This window comes from Passer domesticus, chromosome 5 (genome assembly GCF_036417665.1).
Source record: "Passer domesticus isolate bPasDom1 chromosome 5, bPasDom1.hap1, whole genome shotgun sequence".
Lineage (NCBI taxonomy): Eukaryota > Metazoa > Chordata > Aves > Passeriformes > Passeridae > Passer > Passer domesticus.
This window is the reverse complement of record NC_087478.1, coordinates 71419699-71447203: the sequence shown is the minus strand read 5'-3', so window position 1 is coordinate 71447203 and position 27505 is coordinate 71419699. Positions and strand designations below refer to the sequence as shown.

Genomic DNA, 27505 nt, shown 5'->3' with positions numbered 1-27505 from the left:
GCTCTCTTTCGACATTCAGTCATCAATGAGAGCCACTCACTCTTCTCATATGTTAATATTCACACTTGTTTCTTTCCTATTAATATTCACACTTGCTTTGACAGTAGAATTTATTAAAAATGTGCATTTTGGAAGCGGTTTTCAAGCTAAAAATTGACAGAACTTTCATTATTTTGCTTGCTTCTTCCACAAATGCTCTCTAGGCAATGAGAAGTGTTTGTGCAGGCTGCATTACAATGTATTAGTTATGTATACATGCACATGTATTTATAAAATTGATATATGCCATATACTGTATGCATATATTGTGTAACTAGTGTTAGTGCTTCCATTTGCAGATCTCAAAGAAGTTTGCTGAGCAGTCTAATAATTTTTACCTATTTCTTAGTCATGGGAAAGCCAGGGTAGAAGGGGAATGTGGCTTCTTTAAAACATTATCAGGTCAGCAAGAAAGGAAATCTCTTTGATTCCAATACGGTGCTGCATTGATGGGCAGTGACATCCATCTTCTTACAGGTAACTTCTATTTAAAACAAACACCTCAATTTGGAAATTCTAACTCAGTTGCCAACCTTTAAAGGAGTACGTGTAAAAGTAAAAAAAAGTCTGTAAAACGTGAAAAACAGGTCCTGCTAGTACTTAGAGCAAAAATTGACCAACATCAATTCAAGTCTATTTGCATGCCACAGTTTGAAGAAACAGTAAATTAGAGTCAAAGACTCCGAATATATAAAAAAAGGCTATGACATTGAGCCAGGATGAACTCACTCTTCCAGTTCAAATATGTAAAATGCGTCTAATCTGGTGTGTTAACGTTTTACTGGCAGGCTTTGTAAGAGATCAGTTACTGTCTGTCTGCACCACTCCAATTTTATGCTGGACAAGTCGCATCTGTCTTTCTGCAGTCAGCATAAAGCCAGCAGAAAACTGACATAATCTATGCATCAGGTCCCCCGGTTAATTTGACAGAGAAACAATGGTGTGACCGCATCCGAGCTGAATCAGTTTTGTCCTGCTGTCTAATCAGTGGCACCGAGACCTTGTGCTAATGGTGATGGAAGAGCAGCCCTAGCCCAATGCCCCGACCCCGCTGCTGTTTCGCATTCAGGTTGCCTCGCCCAGAGCCAAGCACTCTCATTCACCAGGAGCAGGGAAGGGAGCAGAGGTAACTCCGCTTTCCCAGTTTCCCGAAATAGCAGGGCAATACTTGCTGCCGCCCCCCACTCCCGCAGTTTGCTGGGCTGCATCTCCCTTCCTACTGATACGCGCAGAGCCCAGAGGCGCTGACACGGCACGGAGGGGCCCGGCACGGAGCAGCCCCGCAGGCGCAGCGCTCACATCCCGGCGCACCGGGGCCGGCTCCGCGCCGCTTCCCCGCCCGCCCGGCGGCAATGCCAGACCTGAGGACGCTGTCATCTTAAAGAGCGCAGGGGAGGGACCGTGTGCGAGGGAGGAGGCGGGCGCCAGCAGCAGCATCTCCGCGGGAGCCGCCGCACGAAGGCGCGCTCCCGGCCGCCCCGCTCGCCGCCCCGGCCTCCAGCGCGCCGCCGCCTCCCCGGGCAGCGGGGCTCGCCCGCCCGCTCGCCAGCCCAGGCGTGCCCGCCGCCGGGGCCGCCACAGGGCCGGGGGAGGCGAGCGCGGCCTCGCCGCGTCCCGGGCGGCCGGCGGGGAGGAGGGGGCCGCGGCTGCGGCGGGGCGGAGGGCGCTCGGCGGCGGCTGCCGCAGGCGGCCCCGACCCCCATCGCCATCGCCGGGCCCGGGCCGGCCGTGCCGGTGCCGCCCCTCGGCCGCGCCCGCCCCCTGGCCGCCTGCTCGGCGGCGCGGCAGTGCCGGCGGGGCTATGGCTGCGGAGGAGGTGCTGCAGGGCGCAGACCACTACAAGAGCGAGATCGAGCGGCTGACCCGGGAGCTCTCCGAGACGACCCACGAGAAGATCCAGGCGGCGGAGTATGGGCTGGTGGTGCTGGAGGAGAAGCTCACCCTCAAGCAGCAGTACGACGAGCTGGAGGCGGAGTATGACGGCCTCAAGCAGGAGCTGGAGCAGCTGAAGGAGGTGAGCCAGCCCGGGCTTTTGTCTGGCCCCGCCGCCGGGGTTGCGGGCAGGTGCGGGCGCCCCACGCGTGTCCCTGCCGGGGGGCGAGCGGGGACGCGAGGCGCGGGCCCGGAGCGGCTGCGGGCTCCGCTCCGGGGCGGGGAGGAGGGGTTTCCCGGGGCCGAGGATCAGCCGGGACCGTGGAGCTTAAGGACGGATTACACGAGATCGCAGCCCCCTTGCCCTGAGAAATTTCCCGGGGCCGCGCTCCGGCTGCTGCCGCCGGCAGCCTCAAGTTGTGAGAAGAGGCGTTTGCGGCAGGGGAGGGTCCCCCCGCTCCTACCTGCGCCGCATCGCCCGAGGCTGGTCTGGGAAGAGCAAAGGAAACAGTGGGATGAGAGCTGGGCCAACGCAGTGCATAAGGAGTCGGGATCTCTGTAAACAGCTGTCTGCAGTGCATGAGGAGAGAGACAATTCCTTTTGAAGTTATTTATAGAGCCGCTCTAGTCTGCCAGTGAGGGGAACCGCTGCAATTGGCAGCGGGGGCGGGTATACAACACTCTCGAGGTCACCCATCAGTGGAAATTAAACTTCTGCGTCATGCTGAAAGGGTGAAATATTTGATTGGAGAAGTGATTTGGGGTTATCTTTCAAATGTGTTTTTGTAACACCCAAAGTATGAAGTAGGTGGGTGTTACACCTTGCCTTTCAGCTCTGCTAAACATGACTCTGACTCCGAAAAATCATCACCCTCCCTCTGTTCATCCTTAAGGGAAGTAACTTGAGGCTGATAACAGTACGTGGGAGCTACGGAAGGGCTGTGTGTGCACACGTATGCAGCGCTCACAGCTCTGCACCTCATGCTGTTTTTATACCGTCTCAGAATGTAACTGACTAGGTTTTGTAAACAGAAGCTAAAGCATCAAACAGATATTCTCCCAAATTTACAATGTATCTATTTGTTCTACAAAAAAAACCCCCAAAACAAAACAAAAAACCCCCTGCTATATAGAATGTGAAGAAATTCTATTAGAATTCATGATATATCTATTAGAGACCATGAACATGTTTCATATGGAGGAAATACATTTAAAAAACTTAAATTATTTCTCTTTATATTCTTTAGACTACTAACTGATGCCCTTTTAGAAGTGTTTTTAATAAAATAAGGGTTTCATTTTACTTGCAGGTAAATGAGTTAAGCTACAGACATGGCTCAGTGTCCAGAAGAGTTGAGAACATTTTATTTTCAATATGAAGAATAAAGCTGTTTTTCAGAAAAACCTAATGGTCTCCTTAAACTTGATCTCTGCCTCCCTGCCCCCCTGAGCCTATGGAGTAGGCTCAGGACTTTTGAAACCAGTAATGACAGAGTGAGGGGTACAGATACATGACTTGCCACTGGCATATGAAGGCAGTGCTGTTTGAAATGACCTGACAGTAACAGAGGAACAGAATTAAAAGGGGAAATGCAATGCAGTTTCTAGGGAAAAAAAGAAGAAAATGAAGAAGGAGATAAGCAAAGCTGCAGCTAGCAGGTATCCCATAATCATGTACAAAAGAAGACTGATGAGAAGCCAGAATAACACATGGGTGCACATGGCCACGGATAGAAGAGCTAGTGCAAGGAATTGAGTTGAAATTATGAAACTAGAGGGATTAGTCAATGCAATTAATTGAAATCAAAGATGGGAACAAACTCTCTTCCTGTTTACCTCTCCTTGAAGTCAGTGTATGCTCTGCAGCCCAGAATGTCTCCTGTGGGGCCATGCCTTCATGCTGTGCCAGCCACAGCATGGATACTGAGGGGATATTCACAGAGGGAGGAGCAGGAGAAACCCCATAGCTTGCCTGATGCCAAACAAGAGTGGAGCTTCTCCAGTTTCCAATCCAGACCCAGGGTTCTCAATTCCAAAGCTCTCCTTAGCAGCAGGTAGGGCATTTCCATCCCCCACCTAGGCTGCAAGCAATTGTTTTCTTGCATTTAACCTTTGTAGCAGAAACCACACTGATTCTTACTGCATATGCACTCTGCAGTGGAGAATTTTCTCTTAGCCCTTCCTGTAGCTGTAATCTGTTTTCTACTTCTGTGTTAGCACCTCATTGGACAGTTCCCTCAGCACAAGTCAGACCTGTAATGGTGAGGCATGAGCAAATGGTGCCTCTGACAACACCAGTGAGGCAGAGTTCAGGTAGTTCAGGCAAATTGTCCTGTGGAGTGTACATGTGGGGCTGTAAGGTTCTGTCTGAAAGCTCTTAAGGGGGCAGAGAGGTCCAAAACCATATTTTTGGTTTAGTAAAGCACCATCCAAAATGTGTGGAGGAGAATTGTTGTGTCCTTCCTCCAGCAGGCCCTTGCAAGAACATTCTGCCCAATGGCAGGACATCGAATGCCAAGACTGACTGACTGACTCAGGAATCTGTGCTGTGCTCCTCCTTCACTGCATTTGCATCCTCTTTGAAGCCATCTTGGGGCATAGAATCTAGGCCTCAGATTTGTGCTAGAATAAACAGTTTGTCCATTCCTGAGGAATAGCAGGTGCAAGAGGGTGGCCAGGATTTTGTTAGGACAATTACCTCTCCTTCTGCAGACCTTCTCTGAATAGATTCAGTTACCGGGCTTGACTTTTTTTTGAGACAAGTCTTAATTTTTTAACAGTTTTACTATTGATTGCTTGTGTTCTGTTGTTAGGATCTCATTGCATTTATTACTCAGTTGAAGAGCTGCCTATCTTTAACTTTACTCAGCCGTGGTTTGGCAGACTGGGATCTGAAGTCTTCTCCCATCCTCCTTGGCAATCCAAAACTCCACTGGACTTTAGCAGTCCTTTTCCATATAAATGGCAATACCTCTGCTATACAGTAATTTCCATCATTGGAGAGTGAAATGGGAAACTAAGGCCATTATAGGATGTTGAAGTAAAAGCAAATTACAATATATTACATTAAATATTAATACTTGTATACAGGATATATGCTATCCACCCTGCAATATGAATTATTTTGGTAACCTCTGATGTTTCTTCTGCTGTGTTCAGAAGTCTCTGCTTTAGCCCAAGATTTTGATGTTTTGGGCCATGAGATAAATTTATGTTGTAAAACCACTTATTATTTAAAGCTTTATTAATTTTCATAGGGTTTGGGTTGTTTCATTTTTTTTCCTCAGTCTGAAAACAATGTTTCTCTAGTCAATTACATCTCAGTCTAGTAGAATTTTGGATCTTTGGTGAAACACTATCATTTTAGGGCCCCTGTTATGAGTGTTACTTTAGCAAATGTGCCTTTTAATCTACAGTCCATAAAAATTCAGAGACTAGGACTTGCTGCTGTTAGCCATGGGATTGAAGGTAGCTTGTTTTCATTGTCTTGCTGAGTTGGGAGTTTAATTGCCATCATCTTTTATGTAAAGCATCTTCCAGTGGTATTATTATATCTGGTCTTACATGTTCACATTGCATTTGCTGTAAGAATAATGTGTGTTGTTAGTTCTGTTTCTTTTAATGGAAGTGTAAAATGGCTTCATATTGATCTTCTTGCCTGTTTACTGTAGCTGTCCCTGCTTTAGCATGGGGGTCCCTTCCAACCTCAGCCATTCCATAATTCTCTGATCAGCCACTGAACACCTATGCTCCATAAAGTTTTTAAAGCAGAGAAATATCAGTCATATCTGCTTGTGATTAAATGGGGATGGAAGGCTTTGGTATCCAACTCTGCAAGACTTTGGTTTGGGAAATCCTAGCGGAGATTTTTCTTTGGGAATCAAATCATGAACATGGCAGCTGTTCCTCTCCTTGACTCCCTCTCTGACTGACTAATTTAGGCAATATCTCACTTGGCTTCTTGGCTTTTATGTATTTCATTCTGTGGAGACAAACTCTTCTGGCTTGCACAGGGCACTGGCTATCTGATTTCCAGGCAGTTTGGTGCTTGCTTTATTTAAAAGCAAATTATCCATGGTGAATACTTGGAAACGAGACTAGTGGTGAGCAGCCCTGTCCTTGGCAGGTGTTTGTTTTCTTTACCTCACAGAAATGTTGTATCAATGATTATGAAGTGCTTACTCGGTTTACTAATAGGGCTTCCAGGAGTAATTCTTGGTCTGTGTGTTAAGGAGAGGAGTTTTTTTGAGGAGTAGAGCTGAAGGTCTCTCTGACAGCTTATTTTCTGCTCTGCTCTTCCTCGCACTATTTCAGCACAGGTGACTCAATCTCCATCTCTCCTCTTCTGAAGTGATGCTGCCCCTCCAGCTCCCCCACTGTTCTCCAAAACCTCTCGCCCTCCTGCTGCTTGAATCACCTCTGCCTCTTCCATCTTTGAAGTGTAAATTTGGTGGTACTTCTCTGGATCCAAAAAGGCTGGAGGATAGGGAGGCTCCTCCCAAAAAGCATCCCAAATACAGCCCTCTTAAATGTGGGTTCTTATACACGCCTGTCTACATCACAGGATGCTTAGGAAAGTGTGAAGCAGCTCATAAATCACACTGAGATGTTCTAAATTCTCCCCAAAGCTGAATGTGTTCCAAATGTGGAACTTGGGAGCTGTGAACTGCTGCCATCTCAGTATATCTTTACACCTCCTTCCAGTGGCAGTGTCTGTGGGCTTGTGTTGGATGAGGCAGAACATTTTCGGCATCTCATCCTGATCTCACCACTTTGTCCTTGGTGCCTGCTCACGTTGTGTCGCTCAGAAAGGCAGTGCTGCCCAGCACCCAGCTCAGAGATGAGGACATTCAGTTATTACAGGCTGGGGACTGACTGACTGACTGACTGACTGGGGGTCAGGTCTGTGGCACAGGACCTGGGAGTCCTCGAGGACAGTAGCTGAATGCTGGACAGCGGTGTGTCCTGACAGTGGGAATTCTGTCAGCATCCTGGACCTTTAGTAGCAGAAGCAGAGCTGGTAAGTTGAGAGAAGTGGTTATCACTTTCAAGCGGGCAGTTGTTAAACCACATCTAGCAAACAGCTTCCAGTTTGGGTGCCCTTAATCCAAGAAAGACACGGATAAACTGGACTGCATTCAGCAAAGGACCACCAAGATGGTCAAGAGCTGAAGCACTTGACCTGTGAGGAGAGGCTGAGGGGCCTGAGCTTCTTCAGCCTGGGAAGGAGAGGGGTGTGAGGGACCCAGCATCAGCCTGTCCATGGACACAAAGTGTAATGAGAGGTCAGAGTCAGATGTTTTGTGGAAGTGCCCTGTATACCTCTAGTTGGAGGCCTGTCACTAGGTCAAGGGTTGGTACTGGGTCCAGGATTGTTTTAACTTACTCATCAGTGACTCAGATGAAGGGGCAGATGCCTCCTCAGCAAGTTTACTGCTGACACAAACCTGGGAGGAGTGGCTGATACCCCAGAGGGCTGTGAGCCCTTCAGAAGGACCTTGACAGAGATGGGGACAGGAGAACCTCCTGAAATTCAGAAAAGGCAAGTGAAGGATCATGTACCTGGGGAGGGATAACCCCATGCATCTGGCTGGGTGCTGACCTGCTGGGAAGCAGCTCTGTAGAGAAGGACCTGGGGGTCCTGCTGGACAGCAAGCTGTCCATGAGCCAGAATAGTGTCCTTGTGGCAAGAAAGGCCAGTGGTGTCCTGGGGTGCATTGGGAAGAGCATTGCCAGCAGGTTGAGGGGGGAATCCTGCCCCTCTACTCAGCCCTGGTGAGGCTCATCTGGAGTGCAGTGTCCAGTTCTGGGATCCTCAGGACAAGACAGACAGAGCTCCTGGAGTGGGTGCAGCAGAGGGTGACAAAGGTGAAGGGACTGGAGCATCCTTACAAGGATGGGCTGAGAGAGCTGGGTCTGTTCAGCCTCGAGAAGAGACAAAGGAGAGGGGACCTTATCAGTGGCAGTAGTATCTAAAGGGAGGGTGTCAAGAGGATGGACCAGGTTCTTTCTGGTGGGTCCTGAGCAAGAGGACAAGTGGCAATGGGCAGAAATTGTTGCACAGCAGGACAAGAGGCAATGGGCAGAAATTGTTGCACAGCAAGTTCCACCTTAACATGTGAGAGAATTTTGCTGTACAGGTGACTGAGCACTGGAAGAGGTTGCCCAGAATGGCTGTGGAATCTCCTTCCCTGGAGGAAGGAAGGTTGGAGTAGCAGACCTCCAGTGGTCCCTTCCAACTGCAGCCATTCTGTGATTCTGTGAAGGGTGGGAAGACAAGAGATAACTGACATAAATTGAAACTGCACAGGTTCATACTGAATTTAAGGTAGATCTGTTTCCCTGTGAGCATGGGCAGTCCCACAGGTTACCCAGAGAGGCCATGCAGTCTCTTTCCATGGAACTTTTCAAGCCCCAGCTGCATACAGCCCTCAGGAACGTGGTCTGAGTGCAGGGCTGGTCCTGCTGTGAGAGGAGGTTGCACTAGGGGAGAAAGGGGGCAGACAGCAAGGGGCAAAGTCTCTTAAGGGTCCCACTGTGCACAATTAAATTTGGTGGCGTGTTGCTGTGAGTTACCCTGTACACAGTCATGTCCTGCCTGGAAACAGTGACTGTCAGCAGGCCCACAGCCTCACTTTGTGCTTGAATTTCATTTTCTCTTGCTTGTTATTAAGTCTGCAGTGACCTGGGGTTACTAAGGGTGGGGTTTGATGTGCTCATCTCTCAGCAAGACAATCCTGCATCTCCCTCTGCCATTCCTGCCCCTGTTCTGGCTCTCAGCTGTGCAACTGTTCATACTGGCACAGCAGGGTAGGAATCTAGCCTCAGTTAAAAATAACTGAGGAGGGGTTCTTGCTGTCTGTAACCCAGATTGGTTTCATCATCTGATTCACAATACCTCCCAGGGAGCTGTTTTACCTTTGCCTAAAAGTCAGCACGAGGAGAGGAGTGAATGCAGAGGGAAGAGGGGGATACTGATGTTAAGAGAGATGCTCATCAAATTACATCAGGATTGCTTCCTCCAAGAGGAAATGAATCCTGTACATTAGCCTACAGAAAACATAAGCAGCTGAAATCATGTTAAGGGAAATTAGAACTATTGTTGGAGCTTTGGCAGCACGCAAAGAAAAATGTAGATGAAGCTTTTGGGTTTTTTTCCAGGAACCTGTATTCCCAATTGCTCTCAGTAATTGTGTTTTATCCTTAGCAGCCAGTACAGATGAACATGCAATATTAGTCCTCCTGTGATAGCCAGTCCTTTAGCAGGGATGGTCAGCCTTCAACACTGGGGGCTGACATCTTCACAAAATAAATCTAAATCTCCAGTTTGTTTTCTCCCAATAGTTAAATTATTTTTTTCATTTTATTCTTTCATCAAATAAATCTCTTTATAATCTGAGCAGTTCTGATTGAATCAGTTATCTGGGTTGAACTCCTCAGAGATAAATGGAAGTTACAACTAGATTTTATGTCACGGAAAAGTAAATTTTCCATAGATTTGCTAGTAAATATCGGATTAGTACCAAATCTAATATGACTGATTGAGGTGTTAATAGGTGAGCCACACATTATCATTATGAACTACTTCCTGTCTAAGTCTTACAAATGTAAAATTGGGGGTCACAGGAGAGATTTTAATCTCAAGGTCCCCATCTGTTCAGAATTAGGTCTTTTTATAGTGGATTAGAAAAGAAATTATTTGCTACCATCTTTTGACCTTCCTTTAGGTGAAATACTTTTTCCTTCCCCTCTGTGTTGCCTAGTGGATTTTATTTTTCAGGGTATGTGTGCAGTCTGTGTGTGCAACAGCATTCAGGGCGAACACCTGGCTTCATTGAAAGTGCAAGAGGGGCAAAACAAAGGTGGAGAAAATAACATTTGGCTTAAAACAGTAATTTGTGAGCATTCATCATGGTAAAATGAGGAGCATTCTCAAAGTCAGATAGAGTGAATTTGCACCTGGGCAACTTTTGTGCACCTTATGCAGTTGGCAGTTGGAGGAAGATGCATGCAAGATCATGTGTTTTTCTGGCTGTATTGAGAGCTTCTAGAAGAAGAGCTTTCTTCTTGAGATTAAATGTGGTTTTTCTTCAGTACCTCTTATGTTTCTGCATCAGTGTTTTCTCCATATGGACAATGAGATTAAAATTCAAATCACCACTTGCTCCTGCTTCCTTTTTGCCTCTGTTATAGATTTCCCTTCCCTCTTTGTCTCATACCAGAGGGGGTAATGTTTAATTCAGTACAATTCTATACTGTACTTTTTTTGGAGGGGAGGGATGATTTTAAATTATAATGGCAGAGACTGAAAAGCATGCATTCATTCCTGCTGAACTGTCTTACATTCATTGTGGTTTTCATAGCCTTCTTCTTTCCTCATTTCCTTGAGAAATCAAAAACACTCATTTTATGTGGGGGGAGAGAGAGTATTTGCCTAATTTAGAGGAATTGATATAGCATGTAGAGACATGAATGTGCCCTTTGTCCCTTTATCACTTGCATCTCTCACAGCAGATAATTATGAGGAGAAACCAGCAATTTTTTCTACTGTACTGTGAATGCAGTCTGAATACAGACCAGCTACAGATGGAAGTACTTGGGACTGGTCAGAACGTGAAAAATGTGCCTGAGCAAGGGAAGGAACCTGAAGCTGAGGTAGACAGGTAGAAATTAAGCCTGGTTACAGATCAGTGTTTTGTAGATGTCTCTACTTCTCTGCAGACAGTACTATTAAAAATAATTTTGGGATTATAATATTTATGCTTCTGAATTTCTTTCACAATCAAAGTTTAATTAACTTGGTAGTTAAAAGAAGGAGCAGGCCACTGTCCTAAATCTATGGTTTTGGGACAGACCTATGAGACACCAAAAGGCTTTCACTAAGACTGAAATGTGTTCAATCCCATTTTCTTCATCTCTCTTGGGGTTCCTCCCTCTCTGTCTGCAGCCTGGTTCTTATTCTTGTACAGTGCTTGTCTCCTGCTCATGATGGTTTATGTACTTTTACATTTTTTTTCAATCTTTGCCCTATATCCTCCTTGGTGTTCATTTGCTGCTCTCTAAGATGTGGATCTGAATTTTTTATATTAAAGAGCCTTTTTGTCATTGTGTGAATGTAAAAATTCTGGCCATTTTTGACAGAATTAGACCTTCCATACTATGCTCAGATATTGTAAGGACATAAGGGGCTGCTGGAAATGTTTCAAAGTGCTTTGAAATGTTGTTTTAGCATGGACTGAAAATGAAACAACCAAGGATTTGTCCACTCTGCTTTGCAGCAGCCTCACCATTAAAATCATTCTTGGAGAGATCACTTTTAGGGCAGCTTTAAAATCAGGTTGGCTGTGTGGGTGCCAAGGAAGAACACCTTTCCATAGGGCTTTAGGAAACTCAACCCCCTTTAAAAAAAGAAAGAAAAAAGAAAAAAGTATGGTTTCTGGAATTATTTTTTTAAGCCCATACAAGACAGCTGATGCCCAGTGAGGTTAGATAATGCACTCAGACCTTTTGATCAGCACTGGGAATGGGGCTCATTATCCACGTGGTGCTGCCATACCTTCTCCACACCCTTGCTCCCCTGAATCACACCTCAGTTTCCTCTGCACTCTTCAGCCCATCTACACAGCCAGTAGTTCTCCAGCTGATAGAGAAGCACTGTGCTGAGCCAGGAAGCATCAAAGACATCCTCAGTTACCAGAGCTGGTCACCTTTCACTTCACTCAGTCACCTCTATGCATGTTTCAGCTGAATTATGTAAACTTTCCTTCCTGGTGGTTTGGGTTTTTTCATCTGTGTTTGTTTGTTTTTAATTCTGTGGTCTCTCAGAACTCACAGATAGCAGGGGCAGTGCTGTGCATTTGATTTGTACTCTGGGAAGACTGTCAGCACCAAACAGGCTTTCCTTGGTTGCCTTAGTCACTCTGGATGGATTTAAATGTCAGTGTACTGAGAATGAGCTGCACAGTGCTGTTTGTCATCACTGGCTAATGACTGATTCCCACGGAATCAGCTGCTGGCAGCTGCAGTTTTAACTTCTGTTTTGGACACTTAGAAGGGGAAACCCAGTTCCTAGTAGTTGTAAAGCTCAGATAGGAAGACAAAAGCAGACTTTTAAGGATAAAGATAGGAATTTGGGTCAGGCAAAGGGAACAGGTGTCTTGATGAAACAATTAATTTATAAAAGCTTGGCTGTTGGCCAAACATGAACACAGCATGATTTGGATTTTGTCTTCTCAGGACTGGAGTGTTGTCTAGTCACACCCACAAGGCATGGCGCAGGATGCCAAACTGCACTGAATCCTGGCCCTGCCCAGAAAGGTAGAACTCTCAACCTTTTGGCATTTGAGTGTTAAGAGAACTGGAGCTTTTGGTCTGGAGGCAGATGGAGAGTTCACAATTGGGTTAAAGTGCCTGTGTAGTCATTGCCTCTGGTTCTCAATTTGGTGGCTAAGATACTTAACAACTGTATTGTCCAGCTTGAATCTGTGATTCTTTTTATTAAATATGGGCTCTCAGTAGCTTGTAGTTTCTATAATAAATAGTATTAATAAAGACAAGCTTGTGGGGCTTTTTTTTTTTTAGGTGAATAGGAAAAGTTTTGCTCATACCCTGAATGCAACATAGAGTTTTTACAAGGCATTAAATGTTTGCTTGGTTCTGGATAATTCCAGGTGACTGCACAGCAATCACAAACATGCAGAGCTCACCTGAGTTTAGTTGAAGGGAACATTTGCATTGTCCTTTCTTTGTTTGATAACTGCTTGTAATTCCCGCCTACAAACAGTTTGGAAAGGTTGGATTTAAGCATCCCATGCGAAGAATGCTACCTCTGATAATATACCCTCTATTCAGGGGTGTGCCTAAAATTCATTTATAGCAGGTATGACTCCAAGACCAATGCTGAAGTCCTGCCTCCAAGGGTAAGTCAAAGATAAAAGGAAGCAATGATTTATTGTTACATCTCTGCCTACCACACATTGGCAAACAACACTGTCATCAAGATGCAAGGGATAAAATGTGTTACAAACTGAGAATTCAGATTTCTTCCCACCAAAGTGGGAAGAACTTGGATAATTATAATTATTGTGTCTCAAGCATGTGATCTTTGTTCTTGTAGCTAAATGAGTTGTCATAACTCTGCTGAGCTTCTGTGACTGCTCATGTGCATGCATTTAACCAGCCCCAAAGTGTAAGAACAAGGTGAAAAAAACCCCACAGCCAAACACAGAACACAGCAGAAATCTGAAGGAAGGAGTTTTCAGCTGACATGGATCTTCCATCTGCAGTAAGCTAAAAATGTGCACTAGATCAATTACTAATCCATAAAATCTTGGTCATAAATCTGGGTGCTTGGTGACAAATTTTAAAGTAAATTGTAAGGATATGGTACCAAGGACTCCTCTGTGAAATAGAGTGTATGATATATAACATTAGAGAAGAGAAGCAGAATTTAGATGGAATGTAATTGTCTGTGTATACCAATAAGGGAGATGGAGTCTCATGGCATTGTTAGGAGTACATTACTTTGGGCATTAGGTAATTCCATTTCTTGGGCATTAGGTAAGCTTTTCATTTCTCTGCCAGATAAGGCCTGATGGTTGCCATCTGGTAATAACAAAACTTTCACTTAAGATGCTGTAAGCTCAGCTGTGTAAAAATAGTAGCAAATCTGGAACAACACAGTTGAGGGACAACATTTTTTCCAAATGTGCTGAATTTAATGTTACAGTGGTGCTATAGATTCTTAGATGCTTTGTATTCACAAAACAAAATCCACACTAAAGTAACAGAACTGAATTATCAAGTTTAGACCAGATTTGGAAATTTGTCCCAAAGTCTGTATTTCATTTGTATTGGAAAACATTGGGTTTGCTTTGTGAAGCAGGCTGAGCAGCTTTGCACTGAAACCTATATTTCTAGACTTCTTTTTGCCCACATACTTTGAAATTACAAATCACATACCTGAGTAATTGTTGTGATACATAGGCTCCTGGCTTTAAATATTTTTGCTGTAGTTATTTAAAACTGCATCATGATCTGTAATTTAAAGTATTTTCTGTCTAATTGCTTGAGAAGAGATATTTATTCAAGAACAGAAAATGCAATGATACCTTGATTATAGTTTTAGCACTTGTGTTTGAAAAGTACTTGACTCACAGGTTCCTGGGCTGATGTTAGAGACACTCAGAGACATGCCTGTGTTTTTATGGTTGTTGAATTTGCTTTTCTAGCAGATTAGGCTGATGAGAAGACATTTAAACCTAAAATGAGCCTTGTTTGGGTATACATAACCATTTTCCTGGGTATAACAGGCAGAGTTGCAGGTGGAGAGCATGCTGTGCTCACTTTTTATTCCATAAAGGTCTCTCAGTTGCAAGATGTTTCTTGAAGTGTGGGCCCTGGTTTCTGAACAAGTGAGAGCCTGAGGTAGGCACCCCCAGCTGATGCTGGGCTGGGTACTGAGAGCTGCTGCTTTGTTGCCATCACTCAGGGACGGGCTTGTCACATATTCCAGTCGGAAGGAGCGGGTTTGGGAAAGGGGATCCTGAATTCTGCCCCAAAACCCAGCAGCAGAGATTCTTCTCCTGCCATCAGTTATTTTTGTTGCAGAAAGTAATCTACCCCTTGAAAAGGCGTCCAAAATCTGATAAGCAACACTTTCAGGAGCCTGCAGTCCGATGGTTTGTGCTGTCTGTGGAGGAAGGAATTGCAGCTTTGCAAGTGGCAGTGTAATGAATAGTCAAGCACTTACCAGAGCACTGGCACTGGATGGATGCGGGGAAAAGCCAGAGGGAGTGAGTCAGCATGACCTTGGCTGCTGCCAGAGTATCACATCCAGCCCTCCAGGGGCACTGGCATTGGTGGGGGTCTTTAGTGGAAGGAGACTGGTGAAATCAGACCTGCTGCAATAATTAACCACTACTCGTGTGTGTTTGAAAAGTGTCACTTGCACACAGAGTAGCGTGCAAAAAACCATCAACTGAAGCCAGTTGTAGTTGTTCAAAGGTGGTTTTGTTGGTAAGCAGGTCTAGTTCTTTGTTACCCTGTGACAGCACAGGCTGCACTCCGGGAAAGCGGAAACAGGCTGAAAATTCAGAGCACTGCTCCTTCAGTGAGCAGCATTTGGCACGCTGAGTCCCAGCAGGGTGGGATAAATTGTTATTTATTGCATGACAGTAACACCTGGGGATTCTGCAATGCCTGGCACAAGGAGTTGCAGGTGTATAAATAGAAGAATAGAGATTTTACTGTGGAAGCAGGACTTTGTCAGGGATTTGGTATTAAGGAATAATAAGGGGAATTTACAGATAAGTAATAGAGAGGTCCAGAAGCTGTGGTGGATAGGTTGTTCAGCCATAATTTCAAAGGAAATCTGTGACTAAATCACAAGGAAAGCATGGATTTTTCTCAGATTCAGTCCAATAATTTATCTTCCAAATCCTTCCATTTAAAAAAGCTGGTCAAACAGCAAGCAAGGGCAATCAAGTGCCCTGTGCTCACTGCCCAGGCTGTGCACTGGTAATGTCTCCCACTGGTACCAGGGTGACCAGCAAGGCCATTTAGGAATGGTGTTATGATAGTTTTGCTACTTTATCACAATCAAAGCTAAAGGAAAAAGGAGGATGAAAAAAACTCGGATAAACCTCTTCGGTTTCTCAGTTCATTATTTGGCAGTGTTTCAGTGGCAAAAGCCCTTGGAGATCATCAGCACCTCATCAGGGCATCCCGTTCCCTGTGGGGTCCTGGAATACGTCCCCATCTCTCACCCCGAGCTGCCCTTTCTGCTTTGCTCTTTCCCCCTTTGGAAGCTGACTGCTCCTGGCTGCCATCTTACAGTTTGTTACGGTCTTCCTACTGCTTCCCATTTATCTCTTCCTGAACCACAACTCTTCTCTTCTGGGACTGAGATTTTCACATCAGAATTTACTAGTTCCAGCAGCTGGTTGAAACCCTTAATTTTTCCTTTGCTCTTTCCATACACCTATTGCTGGTGGGAGAAACTAAATTCCAGCCACCTCTCCCTGCAAGGAATGCATCTCCTTGCCTGCTGCTGTGGGTAGCCTCACCCCACAAAGTACCCCTTGTTCCTATTGCTGCATGGGGAAAAAAGTGACAGGCTTTACTGTGGTGACATCCAGCATGTGGGATGACCTTTACAATGGGAACACGTGGGAAATCTTCATTTAAATCTGTGAGATGTGACTTTTGGAGTTCTTTGGGAATTCAGGCTGGCTAAAATCTCCTGGGGTGTGTTGAGCACTAGATGAGGCTTCTTGCAGAGCTGGCAGTGGTTAACGTGGAGCTTGGAGCAGGAGTTTGTAGAGGGCAAGGTCCTTGGGGCAAGGCCTGCCCTTGCCCTCCTGTTTGTGCTGAATGAACACAGTGAGCCTCTATTCTTGCCTAGGACAATTAGGTTCTATGGCAATATGAGTAATTAATAATAAAATGGGGCCTCTTCTGGGGATGGGCTGTTAGAAATAATTTCCTTCTGCCTATTGCTTCTCTAGAATGTGGTTTTGAACTTTGAGATTCTGAAAGAGATAGTCGAAACACAAGCAGCTGTCACAAACCTTTAGCTCTGTTTGTTTAGGCAGTGGTGGAAAATCACAAAACTAAATTGTTGGATGGTTCACTGGTTTGTGCATCTTTTGTTGTAACATCAAGCTCTTATGCAATGGACCCCTGTTTGATTAAAGACTCTTCTCACAAAAAGTGTGTTTCAACTGTCCAGATTTTTAATACGGTGAAAAGAAGCAAAGCAAACTACTGATCTCCTGGTTGCCCTTCACCCAATTCATGTGTGGCACACAAGAACCAGCTGTGCTGTACTGGATCAGGGTGATCCAGCTGCTGCAGCTGCAAGAGGTGGGCTCTTGTTTGCAGGTGTGGTGGATCTGGGCCCCAGAGGTGGCATAAAGCATTTGGTTGCTTTGTCCCATCACAGTCCTTCAACAGCTGTTCCTCATCCCCGTGGCAGCAGGGGTGGCATCTGGCCATGGGATGGGCTTCTGAGTTGGGGGAGCACAGTGTGACACAGATCCTCCTGTCCACATGCCTCATCCTGGTCTGAAGGCTCCTCTTGTCCATCTTCTTTCCCAGATGTCAAGGAAGCTGAACTCTAGAGGCTTTCAGAGGTTTCTTTCACAACTTTGTATTTATTCTTTGCCAGACCTCTGCCGAAAAGATGGTAATGACTCTGAAATTTAAACGTAGGTATCCAAGGGTACGTTATTCCTTCAAATTTTTTTACTATGACTAAAAAGAACCTTCTTCCTTCAGTGAGTACAAAGCTGACATTTTCAGGAAGCTGACAGCTGGTGCCATGATGGTGAAGATGACTGACTGAGAATCTCACAGTGTCAGTCATGATCCAGGGGTTTAGAGTACTGGGCTCCCACTAAACAATGCAAGAAAGCAATTATACTTGGTAGGTTGTATTTAATGAGGAGGATATTCATCCCTGAATTGTTTTTTAAAGTCAATGTTCTTTTCTACTCTGGTAACCATAGTAATTACACTGGAATTTTGTGTTTTAACATATTCATGCTCAAAATCTCTTCTGGTGGTCAGTTTATTTTTATAAAGGTCATGTTGTGGCCTGCAGCCAAAAGCACTGGTGCTAATACAGAATGTGATTTTTATCAGTTCTCACTAGGTATGCAGAGCCAGTTACAGTAAATATTTTTTCAGGTTGTATTTTTTCAATAAAAATATTGGACTCCATGACAGCACTGTGAATTATGATCTGAATTCTCTGCTGCAGCACCTCTCCTGAAATCAACAGAATTATGCTGGCAAAGAACTTGGTTCTTCATAGTGTCAAGTCACAGAGCTCTGACAGTGACTTCATTATGGCATTCCCAGAACTATAAGGTGTTTTGATGGGAGGACTTGGCAGCAGACTGGAAGCACTGGTGACTCAGTGCACAGTGCTCTGTCTTCTGAGTCAAAAATGTCCTGGTGTCCTGGCACTGCAGTTTGTAGTTTGGTTGTCTTGTTGTTTTTATGAGATGTAAACCCCTCTGTTTTAATAAAATTATTGTATATTACTTTTTGAAAAGGAAAATTAATATTCTTGCTGCTTTGTTGTTTTTTTTTTTTAATTTAATATCAAGACAGATACCATTGGCTGCCTGTTTTTACAGAATTGTTAGGAGAGATTAATCACCTTTGCAATCTGTGTCCTTTAGTCAAATTTGATCATAATTTGCCATCAAGATGTTTCAAGTTACTCCATTGGAAACAGGGTAAGAATTGCTCCTTGTTTGCCCTCAATAGGCCTAAATTTGTGTTTCTGAACTTGGCTCACCTTCCATGCTGAAATGCAGACGACCTCCAGATGTGCTTTCCTTTTCAGCTGTGGTCTGAGTCTGAGTAAAGGAGTTCTTAAAAGTGGCTTCAAAACTCACTGTCTACATTTGAAATCTATGGAGGATCTTTGCTTTTCTGTTTGAATTCCCTCATGCCATCCAAAAAGGTGAAGTAAAGGAATGTAGAACAAGAGGTCAGGTTTATGAAAGGAGCATCTCACCAGACAAGGCTGCACACTGGATTGTCCCTAGCAGAATTAACTTTTAATACCTGTGGAAGACCTCTTGAACTAGCTGGAACTAGGATACTGGTGTTAGGTGAGCACAGTAAATTAATTGGTTTTGTTATTATGAACTCATTGCTAAAGGTTTAACCATATCTTGATGGAGAGTGCTGGGGGTGTAATTTTTCCTTGTTATGCAGTCATAAGTGTAATCTAAATATGAAACTTGGACGTATGCAGGCGTCTTATCCTACAGGAACAAACAGCATTCAGGGGGCAGGTAGATACTCATGGACCCACAGGATCCCTAAAATGTCCATCCTTCCCTCTGAGATACACAGGGCTGCATTTGCTGTGGCTGTAATTTGGGTTGTTCTGTGAGGGCTGTGAACCATCACTACCAGGACAGAAAATGGACAAATGTTGGTTCTTCTTCCCTCAATAAGCAATAGTAAATAAACAGCAACTCCCATCCTCTCTGTCTCTCTGCACACTGATTTGTGGAAGTATATAAATGTTCAGCAGGAATTGGAATGAGATGGCATCTCAAACAAATGTAAAAATCTTAATTTGCAGCAGTTGCTGTTGTATTTGTGGTCATAATAACTTTGGCCGTAATTTACAAGTTAGGTTTGCATCTGTAACTGACTGAAATGAAAGAGTTTCAAAATTAAGCTTAAAGCAATTTAAAATAAATTGTGGTTTTGCTTTTCAATTCCAAAGGAAGCCTTTTTTATTTCCCGGGCTGTATCAATTATGTGTATATAATATATGTCATTTGGAGTTTTTGGGTTTCTACCTGCTTTGTAATAGCAGTAGAAAGTAGTTTGAAAAAATGTGTGGTGGGGAAAAGGTTGCAGTAGGTATCAATTTCAAATGAAAATATTATTTGTATATTCTGCAACAGTTTTTATTTGTTTGTTTGTGTTTTTTCCAGCCATAATAATGTAACACAGTCCCAAAAAATTTCTTCTGAAAATTAAACTATTGTTTGTATCTTCTGCAACAGTTTTTATTTGTTTGTTTCTTTTGTTTCGGCCATAATAATGTAACACATTCCCAAAATATTTCTTCTGTCTTTAAATACCTTTGGAGGGTTGTGAAGGAAAGTGTACTGCATTGCAAGACTATTTTCTAGGATAATCTTCATCAGATGAGCAGGTGATCATGCTCTGTAATGGATGCAACAGAGGGCAAGAAAGCAGCAGAAAAATAGCTGTAATTTACAGTTGGTAAATTGTGCTGCCTCTGTCAATATCAAAAAAAGCTGTTTTTTTCATATCTGCTGAAGTTCTCATCCAGAATAATTTAATCAGTTACAGGCTTTATAATATTGACATTTTAGTGAAGCATTGCTCTGTAAACATCACATTTCTGTGCAGTGCTGCATACCTGTAGTAATTACCATGGCTTAAAGCAGTCTAGTTCATAATTTATGAATGACACAGACATTGCCACAAGTCCTGAGTGAGAACAGCTTTGATTTGAGCTGTACACAGGCATGAAGAAGCTAATTTTGAATTCACAAGGATTCAGTACTGAGTAAGGTGACAGTTTTAGTGCCAAACATGCCACGAGACAGGAGAATTTCTGTACCTGGATACATGAAATCTGCTGGTAGCTTCTGCTGCATTGCTGGTGCCTTACTGGAAGTGAAGCCATTTGTGTGCTGCTAGGGCTGGGTCCCCCATCTTCTGCATGCAGAAATAACTAAAGAGATGTTGAATTTTGACAGCATTTTTTCCAGGGAGAGCACCTCAGGATAAGAGGCTGGTTTGGAGTGTTTGAAGAAAACCAGGCTGACCCATTTTTTCTGCACATTTGGCATTTACAGGAATGAATTTACAGCAATTCAAAGAGACCAGGTAGTGTCACTGTCCCTGAAGTCCCACCATGAGAGCACAGGAATAATTAAGCCTGCAGCCATACTCATTATTCCTGCTGTTGTTTTGCTAAATTAAGGGATTACTGCCTTTACTTACTCACCCTTACCTATGGAGGTCTTCCTCATTGCCCACTGCTGATTGTTCTTTAATGCAATTGTGGAAACATCATGTGAAAAGGAAAGTCTATTGTGTGGAAAAGATATATGTAGGGAATTTTTGTTAACTTTTTTTTTTTGCATGGTTTAGCAACAGGATCAGCTGCAAAATAAAACAGGCTATAAAAGAGAAGGGAAAAGAGGTAGGTCTCGAGGGGCAGAGATGTCCTGTGGTTACAACAGAGAAGTCATGGGGATTCTGATTAAAAAGCTACAAACTGATCCTAAGTAATATTCAAGGAACTATTTCCCTGCTTTAGTTTTCACACCAGAGTTGGTAACTAGTGCTTTGATCTGTCTGTTTTCAGTGCCATGCAAAGTAGAGAGCAGCTGGGTTTGAAAGCTTCAGGCAGTCTGTCTGCTTCAGCTGTGTGTCCCCGAAGGCTGGGCCAGCTCAATGAGGGCCAGCTGACAGCACAGGAGCTCTGATTAAGCTTTGGCTTAGGGTCTGCTGTGCTTATTCTGAAGGTTTCTGAAGGCTTCAGGGAGGTTGAAACAAATAAATAAACAACCCTGCTGTGTTTGCAGTAAAGAAATGAGATGACATCTCCCCAGCTGCCTGCTCTGCTCCTCTGCTTGGCTCCAGCCTCCAGGTGCTGGAGTGATGCTGCAGGTGGAAGTGGGCTCACACTGACCAAGGGGACTGTGCATCCTGCTGTCCTGGGGAGGGCTCCTGGGGAGGTTGTCTTGGTTGGCTGTGCCTGTCCCATGGAGACTCATTTCCCCACCAGAGAAGAAAGGAGAGCACCCAGGGAAAGTTGTTGGCCTGGCAGAGCTTGCCAGCTGGGTGAGTGCCAGAACAGGGGTTTGGCTGTGCTGGGATATCTGGGGAGTCTCCTCAGGACTGTGAGTCCTGCTTTCCTTGGGAGGAGATTCTGTGTTTTTATCAGTGTACGTTTTCCTGGCTTTGCATTGTTTCCTGTGTGGTCAGGAATCTCTGCTGTGCTGTGTGCCTGTCTTGACTGTGTAAAATGTGCTGGTGCCTCCTGAAAGGCATCAGAATATTCTCAGCCCTGGCTGGGTAAGTAAGGGCTTAAATAATGTGATTTCTTCTGTCCTACAGCTTTAGTAGCTCAGCAGTGGAGCTGTAACTTGGGGGTGGTAACTGAGCTTCTGGAATCCTTTTTTTTTCTGAGGCTGTGTGGGAAGGGGTGAACTCTGTGACTTTCTTATCTGTTGGCGAGTGGTTGAGAATGGTATTTAGAGAAGTATTTTTTCTCTTGTTAGCTCTCTCATAAAATTCTAAGCATAGAATCCTAAAATATCAAAGTCTTTATCTTCTTTTCTGAGGGAAAGAAAGACAACAGTGGAAGAGAATACTTGGTAATTTCAGCACAAAACTATGTTTTTATTTTGGCTGCAGGCTGAGTTGATCCTCTGGGCTAACCAAGTGTCACATATGTGATAGAATTGAAATAGAGATTGACTTTCTTGCTTGTTAGCTGACAATTTAGTGATGTTTCTGTGTCAGACAGTGCATGAATGTGAACATTTGTAGCCTGCTCTACAGGAGTGAGTGTATGAAATGAAATATTTTGATGGTGTTTCCTTTCCCTCCTGCCTTAGTCTGATGGATGAGGCTTCTGTGTTGTGCAAGGTGCTGGTCAAAGGACTTGAGTTCAGTGGTAAGGGTTTTGTGTTGTGTACCTCCCCTTGCCTGAAGGAGTTGCTGGATGCATCCCTCATTTCATCATGGATGGTCTTCAAAGAGATTTTAACTGATAAGTTTAGGGTGCAAAATTTGTTACAGACATAAAGTAGCCTGGTTTTTAGACCTCAGCTTTTTATGTTCTGTGCCATTTTTTTCTGCTTACATGTATATGTTAAATAGGTAAGGTTTGCCTTAAGGAAAGCACAGGCTGTTAAGTTTATGATGATTTCTCTGAAATAAACCAGGGTTGAATGCTTAAAAATATTTAGGGTTATTGCCCAGCAGCAAATCTCTGTGCTAGTGGCTCTGATTAAATGGAAATTGTGCTGAAAAGAATGATTTTCTGCAGTCACATAAACACATTTTTTTATTAAAAGAATTCTTGATTAGACAGGGCATTCCTAGTAGAAATTATACTGCCAGGTTATGGTTTTGTTTCATTTTACATTAATTAGACCTGTTTTTTAGGAGAGTCTACAGGGAAGCTTGAAATTCTAGTCTTGTCCTTACTACTTGCCTGGATGGATCAATCTGCTAATGGAAACCTAAAATGTGATTGTTGTTCCAAATTATTGTTTAGGTTTAAATGTCAGGGGGCACTATGGAGGCCACTAATACTGGATGTATGAATTAAATGTAAATTCATACTGGTTTAATTTCAATTGTAGCAGGCTTGTTTAAACACCAGCTAGCAGGCAATTTTTCTAGTCATGGGCGTGATGGTATTTCAGTGTTGTTTACTGCATTGTCTGAATTTTTTACTGCCTCTCAAAAGATGAGAGCTTGTGTGCTCAGTGTCAGCTTATCATCTTGTCATTCTTTTCAAGCTACAAATGTATTTTCAAGGACTCTAAGAGATGTGTGGATTTTTGAGGGTGTGAGATCATCTGGGGTCCCCCCCCCCCTTTAATTGTAGCTGTGATCCAAAGCTCAGGGACTGGAATTCAAGAGCCTTCCCTGCATGGGTGCAGAAATGTGCCCTCAAAACCAGGGGACTGTTAACAAAACTGGGCTTAATGGATAACTGTAATTTTCATGTTTCAAACCTTGCTTTGTGTAATTTCCTCTGGCCAGAAAGATTTCTAGCATGCTCTTTTTCAAACTTGTAATACCCTCTATCTGTCCTTTTGAAATAATCTCTAAGGATCATACAAAACATGCTTCTTGCATGGTTTTAAATCACAAATAATTGTTGTTGCATGTGTGTTATCTGTCTGTCCTTCCTGCTGTGCTACTTTAGTCTCTAATTTCCTGTTCTTTAGTGGCTTTACCCTCTTTTTCCAATTACCAGGATTTTCTCTCTCAAGTGTCTGGCGTAAATCTCTGGAAAACTGCATCATACACAGCTGTTTAGATTTTCCAAAATATATCTTTGGCTTGTATTCAGAGACTATTTAAGTGGCAAATAAATTAATGGGATTGTTTTAGAAGAGGAAACATTTCTTCACTAGCTAATATTATGTATGTAAAGGGGTATTTGCATTTTTATGTTTGTCTTCATGAGCTCTGATTGAAATGAGTAACCAGTTAATGGATTTGTCTTTAATAGTGTTACATCCTGCCATGAAAGCTTCTGTTCATCCTGCTCACCTTCTTCCACCCAAATGTTACATGAGTAGCCTTTGGGGCTGCCCCCTTTCCTAGTGCAGGTAGAGGGAGGGACAGACAGTTGGACTGCAAGAGGTCACTTCTGCAAGTGCTCCTGCTATGAGGAGCTCCTGGCTTGTTTGGGGTGGGCAGCAAACTTTGAGATGAGTTCATGCTGGGGAAGATAAATCCCATCTGGGGTACTTACAGCTGCACCATTCAGATTTGCTCTTGGCTGGATGAACAAATAATGGAGTGCAAGGGTTAAAAAGTGCTTAGGGCTTGTGGAGCCTGGCCTGGGGAGTAAGAGCTGGAGTATAACTCTGCTTTAGCTTTGTGCTGAATCCTGTGGTTTGCATTTGTCTTGTGGTCATCTTGTGAAAAGGCATCCAGTCTGTGTGTGAAGAAATTAAAAGACAAACTTGACTGTTTCCTTCACAATTAATTTTAGTAGTTCACTCCCTCTGATTAATACCTAATCTCAAATTTCAATGTGTTTGGTTTTAAATTTAAATTATAGCTGAAAATTTCCTTTCTATATGCTTTTCTTTGCTTGAATAAAAAGCCTAAAGGACACTTAAATTTCTGCCCGAGGTGATTTTCTTCTTTCCTTTTTCTTTTTACCAGATGTTGTAGTCATATCACCCAGCTATTGGCTTTCATCTCCAAAACAGAGTGAGCTCCTTACCCTCAATGCTGGGTTTTCATATAACCTTGAGACAGAATTGTAATTCTTTGCATCATCTCCTGATTTTTGGTGTCCTTTTTAAGTGAGTTATTGGAACTCTTGGTTAAACCTACATCCGTGCAGCTAATACCTTACTAGGGGAGAAAAATTGCATTCTTGCTTCCTAATTCCTTTCTATACATCTGAGGATTATGTTTGCTCTTTCCTGACAAAGAATCATATAGAGACTTGTGCTGATTTGCTCATCCTCTGCTATGTCTCATTTCTCTTCAGAGCTTTTGCAGCTGCTAACATTATTCATAAAAATACTGAATAGCACCAGACCTGTGCTTTGTTAATTAGGAACAGTCTCTGCAGCCTGTAGCCTTCAATAGGAAATGGTGGTGAAAGTTTAATGAAAAAGCATGTTTGACCCTATGTTTCATCTCTTGTATATCATCTGCCTGCAGTTATGCAATTTTCCCTGGATAATACTGTAAAATTGAGGGAAAATGAAGATTTTTGATAGCTAATTTCCAAGATCTTTTTGTTGTTCTTCAAAAGACTGAATTATGAAGAAAAGAACTGCTTTGTATCTGAGATATAATTATATGAATCTTGTAGTAAAATCTTTCAAAGAGCAGCATGAAAAATACTGATTCATACCTTCATTCTTCCTCATTCCATGGCTGCAGATAATGATTTTTAGATTTTTTTTAATAGTATTGTAAAAAGGCTCTATGCTGTAGAGAATTCGGAGGTTGCAGAGTTTCTTTTGTAAAGCTACACAATGAATTTAAAAAAAGCCAGAACAAACACAAACCAACCCTGTAACCTCCTCCAAAATAGTGGTGTGTTTATCTACACCATTATATCACTGACAGTGTATCACACTAAGTTAATTAACTAAGCTAAGAAGAGAAACAGCTTTTTGGGTACTGATGTACTTCTTAACCAAATCCCCTTTAAGATGGGGGTGGTGGTGTGTGTCTAAATCTGTGTGTTCATATAATGTCTTTGAATGTCAGTCTAAAATAATGAACATTATCTGGGGCTGTTTCAACAGAAGAATTCCATTTTGGGAATGCTGAAGCTTAAATCAGAACAAATCTGAGTTTTCTGAGCAGTTAAATTTATTTAGCTGGGAGAGAAAATGTCAAATGAGCCATTGCTGTCATGGCTTCATCACTCCCAGGTGATCTGAAAGGTCTGGAGTGCTATACTTCAAAACTAAGCAAAGTGCCATTGCTGTCCTCCTTAATTTTCTTTACTTGTTTGTTGTTTTGTATTGTTTTTGTGGTTTTTTGGGGGTGGGAATCACCTTTTACTGAGGAGGAGAAGAGATGGGCTGAGGGTTGAAGGAAGTTCTGGCAGCTCTTGAATGAGCAACTTTGTGAAGAGCAGGTGTCTCAGTGCTCTTAAATGCAAAAGTCATTTTTCATTGGCACCATATCTGTTTCAAATCAAGCCTGCCAAGTTAAAAGTGATGGTAATTGAATAACACTTTCTTAAGCAGCAGTTTTCTGGTTTTGAACTCCTTCAGTGCAATTTAACTTCTCAGTTTCCTCTAATTTTTCCCCCAGCCAGCTTGGGTACTTCAAGTCAATGTTTATGGTAACTCAGGTGATTGTCAGGATTCTACCAGAGGGTGAGTAGCACTTCACTGATCTGAGCCCGGCACAGGGCTAGGAAATCATTCATGTCCTTGAAATCATAGAATGGTTTGGGTTGGGACTTGGAAGATCACCCAGCTCTGACTCCCATGGATCGGGTTGTTTAAAGCCCCTTACAGCCTAAAATATGCTTCCAGGGATGGGGCGTTCGCAGCTTCTCTGCTCAACCTGTGCCAGGCCCTCACCACCCTCACAGGAAAGAACTCCTTCCTAACATCCAATCCAAACCTCCTTTTAGTTGAAAACTGTCAACCCCTTGTCCTGTTATTCCACACCCCTGTAAAAAGGACCTCTCCAGCTCTTGTAGCACCTTTAGAGACTGGAAGGTGCTCCAAGATCTCCCCAGAGCCTTCCCTTCTCCAGGCTGAACACCCCCAGCTCTCTCAGCCTGGCTCCATAGCAGAGGAGCTCCAGCCCTCTGAGCACCTTTGTGGTCTCCTCTGGATTTTCTCCAGCAGGTCCATGTCTTTCTTAGGCTGGATCTGATAGTAAAAGATTTTAAAATCATAGAAAATTCGGGGAGTTAGAAAGAAAGCTAGGCTTAGTAGGCCCTGGGAAAATGTTAAAAGTAGGCCCTGGGAAACATTAAGGCCTTGTGTTTGCCAGATCATGTGAAATTGCACCTGTGTAACCAGTATGTGATAAATTATATGACTGGTAGATGTGATGATTGTTTAGATATAATTATTGTTTAATCGTAAGAAGACTCATGAGAAACTATGTTCAAGGGTTTGAGGGGGGATCACGAGAAACCGATGCTTGGATGAAATCAATGTATACAACAGAACAATGTAAGTTTAATAATTCATATGTAAGTAACATAATGATAGAATATAAAAACATGTTCATCCTGAACCCATGGTGGAGTCAGATTTGGGTCTGTACTGTGACACCCAGAGCTCTTCAATAAAATATAATATAATCATTCTGTGATTATGTGTTCCTGAATGCTAACAGATCCACGTGGGGCCTCATGAGGATGGCTCTTCAGACTATGAACCAATGGTGAAACTGTTAATGGCTCAGGTTTTTTGTATGAAAACACTTAAATTTTGTTGAAGTATTTTTTGTAACGTTGGATAAACTGGAAGCTGAGGGGAGTCTCACTTAAAGAGAAAAATCTGTTTTCATTTGGAAACAAAGTATACATTTGATTTAGCAGCAGAATAAATATATTTTTACAGGCAAGTGCACAGGTGTTGGAATTCTGTTGAAAAACCTTTTTCACACTGATACTAGTTGCAATGTCACTGCTTACCCATCACCAGCATCACTTTCCCTAGTCATACTATTTTCTCCCAAGAAGTGAATGGAGGGCTGCAAAGAATCACCTGACCTTGCACATCATCAGAAAGTAGTTTTTCTTTTGTTATCACTGGAATTTTATCGAGGCATCTGTCCTGTTTCTCATGAAAGTTTGTCCTGAGAGGGGACAAGTGTA

The 27505-nt window shown here is 43.3% G+C and overlaps 1 protein-coding gene and 1 long non-coding RNA gene across 2 annotated transcripts in view; both read left to right on the top strand.

Moving 5' to 3' along the window:
- The first annotated feature begins 1269 nt into the window (after positions 1 to 1269).
- BICD1 (BICD cargo adaptor 1) overlaps positions 1270 to 27505 on the top strand; it is a 167233-nt gene continuing 140997 nt past the window's right edge. Inside the window, 1 exon segment of the mRNA XM_064420947.1 lies at positions 1270 to 2053. Coding sequence (XP_064277017.1) covers positions 1841 to 2053 — 213 coding nt within the window. The 5' untranslated portion in view covers positions 1270 to 1840.
- Positions 20937 to 27505, top strand: part of LOC135300921 (uncharacterized) — a 34534-nt gene continuing 27965 nt past the window's right edge. The window contains exon 1 of the long non-coding RNA XR_010362669.1: positions 20937 to 21273. This is a non-coding gene — a long non-coding RNA (uncharacterized LOC135300921). The remainder of the gene's footprint in view (positions 21274 to 27505) is intronic.